Raw genomic sequence first — 16,787 nt, 5'->3', positions numbered from 1 at the left:
CGTGCTGCAGTGCCTACGCACCACAGCTATTCTATTATAATACTGCTTTGACGCTTCCTCCTCATCGTTGATTGCCTGTAGTAGCTGCATCTAACGTTAGTAGCTAACGTTAAAACAAAAAAACACAACCGGACGAGACAAGTTGTCGGCTAGGATAATCACAACAATACTTCCGGTCCGGTCGGTGGGCTTCAAAATAAAAGTCTTAAACACCGGAAAAGACGGAGCGGTGGGCTTCAAAATAAAAGTTTTGGGAAATAAATGTCTCAAAAGAATTCTCTAACCGGTCGCAATAATATCGCTTATCGCGATATTTTCGGGGGCAATTAATCGCCCAGCAAAATGTGTTATCGTGGCAGGCCTAGTCTCCGCCCTCCCAGACCGACGGTAGGGGGTAGAGTGCGCAGCGACCAAGAAGGGGATTGGGAATTGGCATAACGACTAACATTGGGATGAAAAAAAAATAAGAGTTTCCCAACATCATCGGAGCAATAGACTGTACCCATGTAGCTGTCAAAGCTCCATCAATCAACTAATTCAGTTATGTGAATAGAAAAGGATTCTACTCGGTCAATGTATAGATAAATCTGCAATGCGTACGTTTCGTTGCCGGTGGCCGGGACTCGTTCATTGTGCAGAACAGTTCTGTGGTCCTTTGTCTCCCTGGAGACGCTGTTGAAGACTGATGGCTTATTGGTGAGAGTTACCCATTCAGGCCTAATCTTATTTTATTCAATTGTAATGTTATTACCGAGGTATCTGTAATTAAAATATCACTTAAATGCAGGTGATCGGGGTTATCCGCTGAAGCCATAGTTAATGACTGACCAACCCAGGGGTCAGCAACCTTTACTATCAAAAGAGCCACTTTTCCCCCGTCCCACAAAATAAAATGCTCAGGGAGCCGCACAACCTATTTACCCTTAAAATGAAGATAACACAATGTATAACGTTTTATATACAGTATCCCCAAGCATACCCCACATTTAGCATAAAACACCTGACAATTTCATACCCAAAGTAATTTGCGATGTATTATACTTTATACTTATAGCACACAGTTTGTTGCATTAATGGGATTATAAAGCAACAAAAAGAAAATTTTTGACTTTTTAATTGCTGTTTTTACCTGTTTTTACCAAAGGAAAACCTCAAACTCTTATGAAGAGGAGAATAAATACTGGCTGTGTAGACCTATTTCTTTAATAAAACACAGAAGGAGACAAAACACTGGTGTCTGTACACCGACTTTGAAATAAAACCCTGAACTATTCAGGTATATTTGAGTCCTTCCCTTATTTGTGGAACATTTATAAAATAGAAAGTAGTCCACTTTGAAAAAAGAATACCATGTGTAGACCTACTTTGAAATAAAACACAGAAAAGGAGAAAAAACACTGGCATCTGTAGACCTACTTTGAAATAAAACCCTGAACTATGCAGCTCCATTAGAGTCCTTCCCTTATTTGTGGAAAATCTATAAAATAAAAAGTAAATTTTTCATTGTTCGCAAATTTCGCACCACATATCAGGCATACAGGTAAGCCTTTTGTTGACTAAAAGTCTTAGTTGATGAAATATTTTTTCATTTCAGTGTCACAGTATGACATCGACAAAATTTGGCCAGGGAGCCGCAGCTGATTGGCTAAAGAGCCGCATGCAGCCTCAAGGCCGCAGGTTGCCGACCCCTGGACCAACCCAATGACCCAACGGGAGCGCAATTATAGAGCACATCGTTGGCCCTCCGGGGTGTCCACGCCTGGCCGCTCCCTCCTCCGGGGTGTCCACGCCTGGCCGCTCCCTCCTCCGGGGTGTCCACGCCTGGCCGCTCCCTCCTCCGGGGTGTCCAGTCTGGCCGCTCCCTCCTCCGGGGTGTCCACGCCTGGCCGCTCCCTCCTCCGGGGTGTCCACGCCTGGCCGCTCCCTCCTCCGGGGTGTCCACGCCACGGGAGTGGGCAACTCCGCAGAGTGGTCTGTGAAATTGACAACTTCATTGGATTTATTTATTCTCAAAAAATATTTTAAATCGTACAATTAAATATTGTTTAAAATAAAACGCTAAATAATCGAATCAAGTTTATTTGTAAGGCCCGACAACACACGTTAATGTCCCCATGGGCCGGACACTGTCTTCTTTAAACGAGTCAAGAAGAAACATCACAATAAATCAAGAATAAAACAAAACACCATGGAAATCCAAAGTAAAATGTAAAACGAATAAATAAACACTCCCAGACATACCCCACGCGAAGGTAAGGAAAAACTCACTAAAAACCTAGCAATAGGAAAAAAGCACCACAGGCAATGTGGAGGAGAGAAACCTTAGAAGGGCCGTTCAAGGGGGGATCTCCCTTCTTAGATGTCGGTGATAGTAGTGTTGCTATAAAACAGGCGAAACAGTTGGTAAGCATGCACATATATATATGTAATTAAACACAAATAAGTGCATGCAATAGCAACTAGGGTATTATAAGAACATTTTGAAAGATTGAAAAATAGAGCTGATGGCGGATCCACGACTACATCACAGACCTTATTCACTGGCACTCCGCTCCTCTGTCTCTCTGATCTGGCAGCTCCTAGGTCTCTTAGATCTGGCAGCTCCTAGGTCTCTTAGATCTGGCAGCTCCTAGGTCTCTTAGATCTGGCAGCTCCTGGGTCTCTTAGATCTGGCAGCTCCTAGGTCTCTTAGATCTGGCAGCTCCTAGGTCTCTTAGATCTGGCAGCTCCTAGCTCCTGGGTCTCTTAGATCTGGCAGCTCCTAGGTCTCTTAGATCTGGCAGCTCCTAGCTCCTGGGTGTCTTAGATCTGGCAGCTCCTAGGTCTCTTAGATCTGGCAGCTCCTAGCTCCTGGGTCTCTTAGATCTGGCAGCTCCTAGGTCTCTTAGATCTGGCAGCTCCTAGCTCCTGGGTCTCTTAGATCTGGCAGCTCCTAGGTCTCTTAGATCTGGCAGCTCCTGGGTCTCTTAGATCTGGCAGCTCCTGGGTCTCTTAGATCTGGCAGCTCCTAGGTCTCTTAGATCTGGCAGCTCCTGGGTCTCTTAGATCTGGCAGCTCCTGTGTCTCTTAGATCTGGCAGCTCCTAGGTCTCTTAGATCTGGCAGCTCCTAGGTCTCTTAGATCTGGCAGCTCCTAGCTCATAGGTCTCTTAGATCTGGCAGCTCCTAGGTCTCTTAGATCTGGCAGCTCCTAGGTCTCTTAGATCTGGCAGCTCCTAGGTCTCTTAGATCTGGCAGCTCCTGGGTCTCTTAGATCTGGCAGCTCCTAGGTCTCTTAGATCTGGCCGCTCCTAGGTCTCTTAGATCTGGCAGCTCCTAGGTCTCTTAGATCTGGCAGCTCCTAGGTCTCTTAGATCTGGCCGCTCCTAGGTCTCTTAGATCTGGCAGCTCCTGGGTCTCTTAGGTCGCTTTCACATATAGTTTTGGAGGACTCGGTGCGGTTCTGGGGGTGAAGTTGCAACATTGTTGCATTCTTCATTTGGTTCGTCTGCGTTCACATAGAGAAATCTGTCAGCGGACCGAGACCTTCTGAACAATGTCACGCGGTCGAAAAGGGCGCTTGTCTATTGGACAGTGGAAATGTGTGTGTGGCTGCAAGCCTGTGTGTGCGCGCGCGCGTGTGTGTCTGTGTGTGCTGTCTGCGAGTCCTCCAGATCAGCGGAGCGAGTTTTGACATGGCATTGATCCATTGTTCTATTGAAGCACATTACCACCATCCTCTCGCTAAACAACTTGTAGACCAATAATAATAATATAATAATAATAATAGTATTGACGTGGCATTGATCCATTATTAATGCCGTGCGCCTCGGTAATAATAATAAGCCGCGTGTTTCTTCCTTCTTCCCAAGATGCACAGTTAGATAGATAGATAGATAGATAGATAGATAGATAGATAGATACAGATAGAGAGATTAGATGCAGTGTGCTTGTTTTGCAGTGAGTGCTGCGAGCAGTGGTAATAATAATCACTTCCTATATTTGGTTCGCGTTTGGTCCGCTGAAGCCGAACCGAGACCTACGTTTTCAGGCGGACTAGAGTTCGCCTGTTTGGTCCGCGGACCGAGTTCGACGCGCATTCACACAGACCCGAAAAACCGGACTATCGAATTCTGGTCCGAAAGTCCGGACCAAACAGCCCCTGTGTGAAAGCGACCTTAGATCTGGCAGCTCCTAGGTCTCTTAGATCTGGCCGCTCCTAGGTCTCTTAGATCTGGCAGCTCCTGTGTCTCTTAGATCTGGCCGCTCCTAGGTCTCTTAGATCTGGCAGCTCCTAGGTCTCTTAGATCTGGCCGCTCCTAGGTCTCTTAGATCTGGCCGCTCCTAGGTCTCTTAGATCTGGCAGCTCCTAGGTCTCTTAGATCTGGCCGCTCCTAGGTCTCTTAGATCTGGCAGCTCCTAGGTCTTGTATGTCCCACAGTCACCACTAAAGCTAAAAGGTGACTGAACCTTTTGCAGTTGCTGCTCCACGACCGTGGAACCAGTTGTTAGATATTAGGTCCTACTTCTATCTCTTGTTTTTAAATCTAGACTAAAGGCTCATCTTTAAACCTGTTGTCATTTCTATAGCTCTGTATTTGTACCTTGTTGTTTATTGTTGCCGTTGGCATGTTTCTCTTTGTGTGTTTTTGTTGATGAATTCGGGGATTTCTTTGGTTGGAATGGGAGGGAATTAAGTGTTGATTTGGCTCCTCCTGTGTCAGTGAGGGAATTAAGCGCTGATTTGGCTCCTCTTGTGTCAGTGAGGGAATTAAGTGTTGATTTGGCTCCTCTTGTGTCAGTGAGGGAATTAAGTGCTGATGTGGCTAGTCCTGTGTCAGTGAGGGAATTAAGTGTTGATTTGGCTCCTCTTGTGTCAGTGAGGGAATTAAGTGCTGATGTGGCTAGTCCTGTGTCAGTGAGGGAATTAAGTGCTGATCTGGCTCCTCTTGTGTCAGTGAGGGAATTAAGTGCTGATTTGGCTCCTCCTGTGTCAGTGAGGGAATTAAGTGCTGATTTGGCTCCTCCTGTGTCAGTGAGGGGATTAAGCGCTGATTTGGCTCCTCTTGTGTCAGTGAGGGAATTTAAGTGTTGATTTGGCTCCTCCTGTGTCAGTGAGGGAATTAAGTGTTGATTTGGCTCCTCCTCAGTGTGCCGTCCCCCTCAGCCGTCGGACGTTCGCTGTCGAGGCCAAGAAGACCTACGCCAGAGACAAGCCCCACGTCAACATCGGCACCATTGGTCACGTGGACCACGGCAAGACCACCCTCACAGCGGCCATCACTAAAGGTAGAGGAGCCGCACGGCCCCGCCCCTTCCTCCTGGTCCTCCGTTGGATCTTAACCCTTTCACTATCACACCACCAAAGGGTTAACCTTTTCACTATCACAACACCAAAGTAGGGGTGTAATGATGCATTGATTAATTGAAATGCATCGATTCTAATGTGTTCGATTCGATGCATCGATTTGAATAGAATCGATTATAATCTAAATTAATCGAAAAATAAAAAAATAAAAATGTTATGTTTTTTTTGTGTATTGTTTTTATTGACCTATAGTCCATTCATGCTGAGTGAATCAGTTCCCCCAGCCACATTTGTGTATTCAAAATTCTTTGGGGAATTAACTGAACTACACCAAAGGGTTAACCCTTTCACTATCACACCACCAAAGGGTTAACCTTTTCACGATCACACCACCAAAGGGTTAACCTTTTCACGATCACACCACCAAAGGGTTAACTCTTTCACTATCACACCACCAAAGGGTTAACTCTTTCACTGCGACAATACAGAAGGATAACCCTTTCACTATCACTCTACCAAAGGGTTAACCCTTTCACTGCAACACTACAGAAGGTTAACCCTTTCACTGCCACATGACAAAGAGTTAACCCTTTCACTGCGATGATACAGAAGGATAACCCTTTCACTATCACTCTACCAAAGGGTTAACCCTTTCACTGCGACACTACAGAAGGATAACCCTTTCACTGCCACACTACGGAAGGTTAACCCTTTCACTACCACACTACAGACTGTTAACCCTATGTGTCTCTGTGTGTCTCTGTGTGTCTCTGTCTCCCTGTGTGTCTCCCTGTGTGTCTCCCTGTGTGTCTGTGTCTCCCTGTGTGTCTGTGTGTCTCTGTCTCCCTGTGTGTGTCTCCCTGTGTGTCTCTGTGTGTCCCTGTGTGTGTCTGTGTGTCTCTGTCTCTCTGTGTGTGTCTGTGTGTCTCTGTCTCCCTGTGTGTCCCTGTGTGTCTGTCTCCCTGTGTGTCTCTGTGTGTGTCTCTGTGTGTCTGTGTCTCTCTGTGTGTCCTTCACGGTCCTCAGTGTTGGCGGATGCCGGCGGCGCTCGCTACAAGAAGTATGAGGACATCGACAACGCCCCCGAGGAGAAGGCCAGAGGCATCACCATCAACGCCTCCCATGTAGAGTACTCTACTGCCAACCGACACTACGCCCACACAGACTGCCCTGGTCACGCTGACTACGTCAAGGTAAACCACCATGACACTACTCTACTGCCAACAGACTACCACTTTTTGTAGACGTACTTGGTGGTAACCAAATAAACAAATAAAAACAGTTTCCTCAAAAACGAGTTTTTATGCATTTTACTTACACACAAAGTCTTGGAACTCCTAGTACCTACACACACCAAACGTTCCACATTTCTTCCTATCCATATCCTGCTTCTAATTACAAAAGGATTTGTTGATATATCATTCATAACCGGGTTTATAGTACATTTTATATTTATATTTATATATTTCTTTATGACAGTAGACAGTATTTCCTGATGTATGGGCTGATAAGAGGACACAATCCCTTCTGTGAAAAGTTTCTTTTTGAATGTATCAACAAAATTAAACCCAAGTTTTTGAATCTGGCATTATCCATGTTGGTGATGGGAGACTTGGCGATACATGCAAATGTGCATATTTAATGAGGACATGCCTCATTTGCATATATAAACATACAATTCAGAAAACTTGCAATACATTTTTTTTCTTTGTTTTTATGTACATAACAAACTGGGAAAGTTTCATAGTGATATCTATTACAATATTTGTTTTGCCTATTAGGGGGTACTGTCTTGCCTTAATTGTAGCTTAACTCTTAACCCTTTCACTGCCGCACTACCAAATGGTTAACCCTTTCACTGAGACAATAAATACACATAAGGTTAACCCTTTCACTGCCACACAACAGCAGGTTAACCCTTTCACTGCCACACTACAGAAGGTTAACCCTTTACTATCACACTACCGACGGTTTGACACTGTAGAGTGGCAGTGAAAGGGTTAATTGTAGCTTAACTCTTAACAATCCCCGTCTCTCTGTGTCAGAACATGATCACAGGCACGGCCCAGATGGACGGCGCCATCCTGGTGGTGGCGGCTACCGACGGCCAGATGCCCCAGACGCGGGAGCACCTGCTGCTGGCGCGGCAGATCGGCGTGGAGCACGTGGTGGTGTTCATCAACAAGGCCGACGCCGTGGACGACAAGGAGATGCTGGAGCTGGTGGAGCTGGAGATCCGAGAGCTGCTCACGGAGTACGGCTACGATGGCGAGAACACGCCTGTGGTCATTGGCTCCGCCCTCTGCGCTCTAGAGGTGAGAGGTAGAACACACCTGTGGTTATTGGCTCTGCGCTCTAGAGGTGAGAGGTAGAACAGACCTGTGGTTATTGGCTCTGCGCTCTAGAGGTGAGAGGTAGAACACACCTGTGGTTATTGGCTCTGCGCTCTAGAGGTGAGGTAGAACAGGCCTGTGGTTATTGGCTCTGCGCTCTAGAGGTGAGAGGTAGAACAGGCCTGTGGTTATTGGCTCTGCGCTCTAGAGGTGAGAGGTAGAACAGGCCTGTGGTTATTGGCTCTGCGCTCTAGAGGTGAGAGGTAGAACAGGCCTGTGGTTATTGGCTCTAGAGGTGAGAGGTAGAACAGGCCTGTGGTTATTGGCTCTAGAGGTGAGAGGTAGAACACACCTGTGGTTATTGGCTCTGCGCTCTAGAGGTGAGAGGTAGAACAGGCCTGTGGTTATTGGCTCTAGAGGTGAGAGGTAGAACAGGCCTGTGGTTATTGGCTCTAGAGGTGAGAGATAGAACAGGCCTGTGGTTATTGGCTCTAGAGGTGAGAGGTAGAACAGGCCTGTGGTTATTGGCTCTGCGCTCTAGAGGTGAGAGGTAGAACAGGCCTGTGGTTATTGGCTCTAGAGGTGAGAGGTAGAACAGGCCTGTGGTTATTGGCTCTGTGCTCTAGAGGTGAGAGGTAGAACACACCTGTGGTTATTGGCTCTGCGCTCTAGAGGTGAGAGGTAGAACACACCTGTGGTTATTGGCTCTGTGCTCTAGAGGTGAGAGGTAGAACAGGCCTGTGGTTATTGGCTCTGTGCTCTAGAGGTGAGAGGTAGAACACACCTGTGGTTATTGGCTCTGCGCTCTAGAGGTGAGAGGTAGAACAGGCCCGTGGTTATTGGCTCTGCGCTCTAGAGGTGAGAGGTAGAACAGGCCTGTGGTTATTGGCTCTGCGCTCTAGAGGTGAGAGGTAGAACAGGCCTGTGGTTATTGGCTCTGCGCTCTAGAGGTGAGAGGTAGAACAGGCCTGTGGTTATTGGCTCCGCCCTCTAGAGGTGAGAGGTAGAACAGGCCCGTGGTTATTGGCTCTGCGCTCTAGAGGTGAGAGGTAGAACACACCTGTGGTTATTGGCTCTGTGCTTGAGGTAGGGCTGGGCGATATGACCAAAAACGTTATCGCGATAAAATTATAAAATTATTTTCATATAATTCGATATCGATAATTATCGTCGATATAATGTCCGTCAAGTTTAATTAACTTCTTATGCTGCTGCGAATGTCTCAAGTCGAGTTGATGTCGTCATCAGTCTGCGCACGTTAGCCGACAAGCGGAGTATCTCATGACAATAAATATGACACTAAAATACTCTCTTCCGCCACAATATATTGAAACGAGGTCCACTGTATATCCCACACTACCATAAACGTGGCCTCAGAATTCAAAACACACACATACTCGGCACGTAAATATATAAAAACAGCGACGTGCAAGCTAGTTAACCTAGCCAGCCTGTTGGTTCTAAGCGGAGTATTCCATGACAATGTGCTAAATATGACACTAAAATACTCTCTTCCGCCACAATATATTGAAACGGCGTCCACTGTATATCCCACACTACCATAAACGTGGCCTCAGAATTCAAAACACACACATACTCGGCACGTAAATATATAAAACAATGCCGTGGAAGCTAATTAGCCTAGCAAGCCTTGTTGAGTGAGTCCTACCTCCTTCCGGGTCTCGGCCATCTCCTTCACTGATTGGTTGTTAGCTGTTGTGCGTAAGTACGTCATCACGTAACGCTGGTTGTTGTTAGTGAGTGTGTTGAGCCGAGGCTGAACGGAGGAGATACTATTGGAACGGAGCCAAGCTTGGAAAATCGATATATCGAAACTTTGCGACCACGTTTCATGTTTATTTCGAGGAAATAATTTATCGCAATAGTTATCGTTATCGTTTTATCGCCCAGCCCTAGCTTGAGGTGAGAGGTAGAACAGGCCTGTGGTTATTGGCTCCGCCCTCTGTGCCCTGGAAGTGAGAGGAAGGCAACCGAAGATGGATCGGTTCCAGAAATATTCAATTGAATTAGTTATTTTAAAGTAACATGCCAAGATCATGTCAAATGCCCTTACTGTCTTCTCCAGAGTCTGACGTGAAGATGGATACCAATTTCCTCTGTGGGTTAGGCTGGTAAAGCTATGCCTCCTAAAGTGTTAATCGGAAATACAGAAATACCGGCTACAGGCTTTCCGGTTTCCGGTTTCCGGGCACCCCCCTGATCTGTTTATAGTCCCCAGGGAAACAAACAACAAGCAGACGCTCGTACATCTCGAAAACAAGACAATGGAGTTATCAGCGGACATTTTCAACAAAACGATTATAGAAACGTGTGAAGTGCACAATATTTCCTCGTTTAAGCCACTGCAACGGCTTTGCCTGAAGAATTTGCTACATGACCGGGACGCTCTCGCTTGTTTGCCGACAGGATCAGGGGGAGTGCATTTTCACGAGCACCTGTCGTGATTTCAGGGGCGGGACTCCCTACCCGATTCCCACTTTCGGCCGTAGTGCTTTACCAGGCTTTATCTCTCGAGATAAAGCTGGGAACGAGGTTATCTGTGGGTTCAGTAGATTCAAGTGGTTCCCAAAGTTGGGCCGCGAGCAGCCACGGGTGGGCCGCGAGATGATTTAAAAAAAATAAAAATTAATATTTTTTTTATTTTTTATTTTTTTATTTTTTATTTTTTTATTTTAATTTTTTTTGTCAGGCCACTGAACTTAGAAGCAGGCCAGGACAGTGTTTCTAGTTGTATTCTAAAATTGTATTCTATTGTATTCTAAAATGTGACTATATGGTTTTATATTAACTTAATAAATAAACAAAAACGAAAAATCGACTTATTTCAACGAACATTTCAAACTAAATAACAGATTATGCACATAAAACGCTGAAAACAACCGAAGCAACAATAGTATTTTAATGAGGCTATTATTATTATCATTATTATTTTGCAACAAGTTAGCCCTCTCATAAATAGCACATATAAATGAATAACTAACTTGAACTAACTTAATAGGATTGAAGTGATATTTGGCTTAAAAAATCGGTCGCCTGCCAAAAAAAAAAAAAAAAAAGCCAGACGATGTGCATTGGGCCGCGGCTCTCTGACGCCTTATTTTCTGGGCCCCGGCCTGAAAAGTTTGGGAACCCCTGAGTAGAAGGCTATCCGCCTGAAATCTAGCTTAGCACAAATGAATGCAAGCCACTAGCCTAGCTGTTGGCCAAAAACACCTCTCCTGGGCTCGTGGTCCGTATCTGCTTCCATTCCTTTGTGCTAAGTCAGGCTAGGAACACACAGAGAGGAAATTGGTATTATATCTTCTTGTCTGAATACTGAGAAGCCAGTATTCGGGACACAACCCGAGTACATTTATTTGTTTGCCGTAAGTTGACAAAACGGCCAATGAGAATTGTTGATGCATTTTGGGTAATGTTTTAAGGGTAACGTATGTACCAATTCTTAAGGATAGTTCTGATTATTGGAACCCTATTTGTAATTGATATTGATCCGTAGAGTCCTTTCTCAGCACAATCCATGCGGTTCCTCATACTAGCTCCAGATAGTTGGCCACAAACCGATGCAAAGTTAAACTCCTGTCTGTACAAGCGGACCGAAGACCATTAAACTTTGCTCCAGTCACACAAAGTGGATACAAGCGGACTGAAGACCACTGCAACACAAAGTAGATCTCAGTTGTCAGCTTGTACAGCTTGACCCATTGGCGTTGTATTGGTTTGTGGCTAACTAGCCAGAGCTAGCATGAGGAACAGCATGGAATGTATTGGTTTGTGGCTAACTAGCCAGAGCTAGCATGAGGAACAGCATGGATTGTATTGGTTTGTGGCTAACTAGCCAGAGCTAGCATGAGGAACAGCATGGAATGTATTGGTTTGTGGCTAACTAGCCAGAGCTAGCATGAGGAACAGCATGGATTGTATTGGTTTGTGGCTAACTAGCCAGAGCTAGCATGAGGAACAGCATGGATTGTATTGGTTTGTGGCTAACTAGCCAGAGCTAGCATGAGGAACAGCATGGATTGTATTGGTTTGTGGCTAACTAGCCAGAGCTAGCATGAGGAACAGCATGGATTGTATTGGTTTGTGGCTAACTAGCCAGAGCTAGCATGAGGAACAGCATGGATTGTATTGGTTTGTGGCTAACTAGCCAGAGCTAGCATGAGGAACAGCATGGAATGTGCTGAGAGGACTCTACTGATCAACAACATCATTGGTAAGCAGCAAATGGGGTTAGCGTTCCAAATTTCGGAACTATACCTTTTTAAAGTAAATTGGGGAGTAAAGTTAATGTGTAGGGATGTCCCGATACCACTTTTCTTCCAGACCAAGTAAAAGTACTTACACTTGGGCACATGATGATATTGAGTACCGATATGAGTACTTAATAATACCATTACAGTTCTGACTTTTTAGGTTACAATAATATAAATATAATTTAAGCAATAATACACGAGAAGCCGTGGTATGTTATGAATATTGACCTACCCGCAGGCACCACAGCCGTGGCAATATTCATGACATACCACAGGCTTTGAGTGTATTGTTTATTTTGCTCTGTAAAGTGTCTTTGAGCATTCAGAAAAGCGCTATACAAAATGTATGTATTATTATTATTATTATTATTATTATTTATACAGCAGGTTGCACCGTACAGATAATTCTAGGGTCTTTTATATCGATTTCAGTGAACTTGGTGTATTTTTTTTTCCTAAAGATGTCTCGTTGCTATGGAATAAAAAATGGAGTAGGCTATCAACAAGCTTGGCAACGCAAACTAATGATGTATTAAGGCCCTCCCATAGTCGAGCGGACCATACACGGAGCAGACTCCCGCGTGCTCAAAGCGGACCCAAAGGGTACTCAAAGCAGACCCACAGCAGAGTCCAAGTGCGAAGCTCCTATTTTCTGACGCGCGGACGTCCGCGGCGCCCACTTGGCGTCACACAAACTGGCGCGAGGTGTAAACTGGTGTAAACTGGCGCGAGACATGTAGGAAATTGGTCCGCGGAGATCCGCTCGACTATGAAAGCTCAAGGAGTCCAGTCCGTGTACAGTCCGCTCGACTATGGGAGCACCTTTAGTCTAATGCAAGCGAAAGTCTGAGAAAGTCATCAGCACCTTGGACAGTTCCGGGAGTGTTGATTTCATTGCGGCTTTTCTCCAGCTCGTCTTTTGTTGGATTGGCATGTCGATGTCTAATAATGCTGTTTTTCTGAATACCGGTAGATGTAGGCCCTCTTTATCTATCCACTCGTTTATGTTTTTTTTTGTTATCTTTTTCCCCCCTCCTTTTTCCGATTTTTCTCCCATCCCACTGTTAGTCGTTATGCCAATTCCCAACCCCCTTCCTGGTTGTTGCGCACGCCCCCCTACTGTTGGTCCGGGAGGCCGGAGACTGTCGCATGCTTTCCTCCGACGCATGTGCAGCCAGCCGGCAGCCAGCCTGGCAGCGCAGATTCTCACCGGGAAAGTGTAACGTGTGCAAGGTCCGATCTGTAGGGGTTGCTGTCCACAACGCCCAGGACCCACCCATCAGCTTTCCCACCCCTAACACTGCCAATTGTGTTGGTATGAACGACCAGCCAAGCTGATAGCAACGCCGAGAGCTGGACTCGAACCCAGCGTCTCCAGCGTTGATGGCGAGCGCCTTGCCCACTACACCACCTAGCCGCCCCTCACTCGTTTATGGTTAACGGGTACGTTAAATCAAACGTAATGTTGTCCGCGGAGTAGGTCTTGTTGGCAGTTTCCTTTTTTTTTTTTTTTTGTGACCAACTTTTTATTTTGTCTTTTTTTAAAACAAGTTCAGAGGAAGGACATTCACATCAGCATTTCATATTAATTCACACAGTGGCATACAAAGTGTCTTTTCAGTATATATTGTCCGTCAGTATATTCATATACTGTGTAGCCTGCCTGTTGCAGTTGTGACAGTCCTTTCCTCCGTTCTGGCGGTCCTGTGGCTGCGAGACAGCCCAGGTCGCTTCTTAACCCCACTCCCAGCCCCCCGGGTTTGCATAGACATTTTAGGAGAGGGGGAAACCTTGATGCATACATGTATAGGATACTCTTAATTAGAAAAGAAATCATAATTATGTTTGTTAGATAACCAAGTAATAGGGAAAAATACAATACAATTTAGAAACAACCACAACAAATTATAGCAGTTTCCTTTTGATGAATGGTAGTTGAAACTTTCTACAACATTCTAAAGCCAGCGCAGTGGTATATTCATGGTGATTTAACCCTGATTGTATCATGAATATACTCCGTGTTCAGAACGCTCTCGACCAATCACAATGCGTGGTCAGAACTACCTCTTGTATAACAACAATTTTAACATTACATCGATCAGAGTGTGTTTTACGAGTCCATGAGCACTATATCGGACCCGATATCGGTCACCGGACATCCCTACTAATGTATGTGACCGATGTATTTTCTCTTCCGCCTTTTAGGATAAACAGCCTGAGCTGGGAGTGAACGCTATACTCCAACTGGTGGACATCATTGATCAATACGTCCCTCTGCCCAAGAGAGAGCTGGACAAGCCATTCCTACTGCCTATTGACGGAGTGTACTCTATCCCAGGTGAGGCTAGTGTACTCTATCCCAGGTGAGGCTAGTGTCCTCTATCCCAGGTAGTGTACTCTATCCCAGGTGAGGCTAGTGTACTCTATCCCAGGTGAGGCTAGTGTCCTCTATCTCAGGTAGTGTCCTCTATCTCAGGTGAGGCTAGTGTCCTCTATCTCAGGTGAGGCTAGTGTCCTCTATCTCAGGTAAGGCTAGTGTCCTCTATCTCAGGTAGTGTACTCTATCCCAGGTGAGGCTAGTGTACTCTATCCCAGGTGAGGCTAGTGTACTCTATCTCAGGTAGTGTCCTCTATCCCAGGTAGTGTCCTCTATCTCAGGTAGTGTCCTCTATCCCAGGTGAGGCTAGTGTCCTCTATCTCAGGTAGTGTCCTCTATCTCAGGTGAGGCTAGTGTCCTCTATCTCAGGTGAGGCTAGTGTCCTCTCTCAGGTGAGGCTAGTGTCCTCTATCCCAGGTGAGGCTAGTGTCCTCTATCTCAGGTAGTGTCCTCTATCTCAGGTAGTGTCCTCTATCTCAGGTAGTGTCCTCTATCTCAGGTAGTGTCCTCTATCTCAGGTAGTGTCCTCTATCTCAGGTAGTGTCCTCTATCTCAGGTAGTGTCCTCTATCTCAGGTAGTGTCCTCTATCCCAGGTGAGGCTAGTGTCCTCTATCTCAGGTAGTGTCCTCTATCTCAGGTAGTGTCCTCTATCTCAGGTAGTGTCCTCTATCCCAGGTGAGGCTAGTGTCCTCTATCTCAGGTAGTGTCCTCTATCTCAGGTAGTGTCCTCTATCTCAGGTAGTGTCCTCTATCCCAGGTAGTGTCCTCTATCTCAGGTAAGGCTAGTGTCCTCTATCCCAGGTAGTGTCCTCTATCTCAGGTGAGGCTAGTGTCCTCTATCTCAGGTGAGGCTAGTGTCCTCTATCCCAGGTGAGGCTAGTGTCCTCTATCTCAGGTGAGGCTAGTGTCCTCTATCTCAGGTAAGGCTAGTGTCCTCTATCTCAGGTAGTGTCCTCTATCTCAGGTGAGGCTAGTGTCCTCTATCTCGGGTAAGGCTAGTGTCCTCTATCTCAGGTAGTGTCCTCTATCTCAGGTAAGGCTAGTGTCCTCTATCTCAGGTGAGGCTAGTGTCCTCTATCTCAGGTGAGGCTAGTGTCCTCTATCCCAGGTAAGGCTAGTGTCCTCTATCCTAGGTAAGGCTAGTGTCCTCTATCTCAGGTGAGGCTAGTGTCCTCTATCCCAGGTAAGGCTAGTGTCCTCTATCCCAGGTAGTGTCCTCTATCTCAGGTAAGGCTAGTGTCCTCTATCCCAGGTAAGGCTAGTGTCCTCTATCTCAGGTGAGGCTAGTGTCCTCTATCCCAGGTGAGGCTAGTGTCCTCTATCTCAGGTGAGGCTAGTGTCCTCTATCTCAGGTGAGGCTAGTGTCCTCTATCTCAGGTAGTGTACTCTATCTCAGGTAGTGTCCTCTATCTCAGGTGAGGCTAGTGTCCTCTATCCCAGGTGAGGCTAGTGTCCTCTATCTCAGGTGAGGCTAGTGTCCTCTATCCCAGGTGAGGCTAGTGTCCTCTATCTCAGGTGAGGCTAGTGTCCTCTATCCCAGGTGAGGCTAGTGTCCTCTATCTCAGGTAAGGCTAGTGTCCTCTATCCCAGGTAAGGCTAGTGTCCTCTATCTCAGGTGAGGCTAGTGTCCTCTATCCCAGGTGAGGCTAGTGTCCTCTATCTCAGGTGAGGCTAGTGTCCTCTATCTCAGGTGAGGCTAGTGTCCTCTATCTCAGGTAGTGTACTCTATCTCAGGTAGTGTCCTCTATCTCAGGTGAGGCTAGTGTCCTCTATCTCAGGTGAGGCTAGTGTCCTCTATCTCAGGTAAGGCTAGTGTCCTCTATCTCAGGTGAGGCTAGTGTCCTCTATCTCAGGTGAGGCTAGTGTCCTCTATCTCAGGTGAGGCTAGTGTCCTCTATCCCAGGTAAGGCTAGTGTCCTCTATCTCAGGTGAGGCTAGTGTCCTCTATCTCAGGTGAGGCTAGTGTCCTCTATCTCAGGTGAGGCTAGTGTCCTCTATCTCAGGTGAGGCTAGTGTCCTCTATCTCAGGTGAGGCTAGTGTAACACTGCTAACACTGCACCTCCTCCCTCCAGGCCGAGGTACGGTGGTGACGGGCACATTGGAACGAGGTGTCATCAAGAAGGGCGAAGAGTGCGAGTTTGTGGGACATAATCGCTCCTTCAAGTCTGTCGTTACAGGTAGGTGGACGACTCGGAACAGGAATGTGTACAAGTTAGAAATACCACCACACCTTAACTAGTCTTTGTCTCATAACTAATCTTTGTCTTATAACTAGGGATGGGTACCGAATTCGGTACTTTTGAGGTACCGAACCGAAACACGTCGGTACTACCGAGTATCGAATCAAGTGAAAAAAAAAAAAAAAAAAATTTTACTTTTATTTTTAATTTTTTTTACTTTTTTCTTTTCATGTCAACGTTCACACGCACAATATATGCTTACCTAGGATTTGACTTGATTCAACAACAAAGCAGTCGGAGCAATGGCAAGCCGAAAACTGTCGAAATTGTAGTTA

The 16,787-nt window shown here is 46.0% G+C and overlaps 1 protein-coding gene across 1 annotated transcript in view; it reads left to right on the top strand.

The window, feature by feature from the left end:
• tufm (Tu translation elongation factor, mitochondrial) overlaps positions 1-16,787 on the top strand; it is a 41,809-nt gene that overhangs the window by 12,506 nt on the left and 12,516 nt on the right. The window contains exons 3-7 of the mRNA XM_084330625.1: positions 5,129-5,267; positions 6,313-6,479; positions 7,332-7,601; positions 14,099-14,231; positions 16,345-16,449. Of these exons, the coding sequence (XP_084186751.1) occupies positions 5,129-5,267; positions 6,313-6,479; positions 7,332-7,601; positions 14,099-14,231; positions 16,345-16,449 (814 nt within the window). The remainder of the gene's footprint in view (positions 1-5,128; positions 5,268-6,312; positions 6,480-7,331; positions 7,602-14,098; positions 14,232-16,344; positions 16,450-16,787) is intronic.

Source organism: Notolepis coatsorum (assembly GCF_963971535.1).
Source record: "Notolepis coatsorum genome assembly, chromosome: 15".
NCBI classification, from domain to species: domain Eukaryota; kingdom Metazoa; phylum Chordata; class Actinopteri; order Aulopiformes; family Paralepididae; genus Notolepis; species Notolepis coatsorum.
Note: the sequence above shows the minus strand (reverse complement) of the source record. Positions and strands in the feature narration are given on the sequence as shown.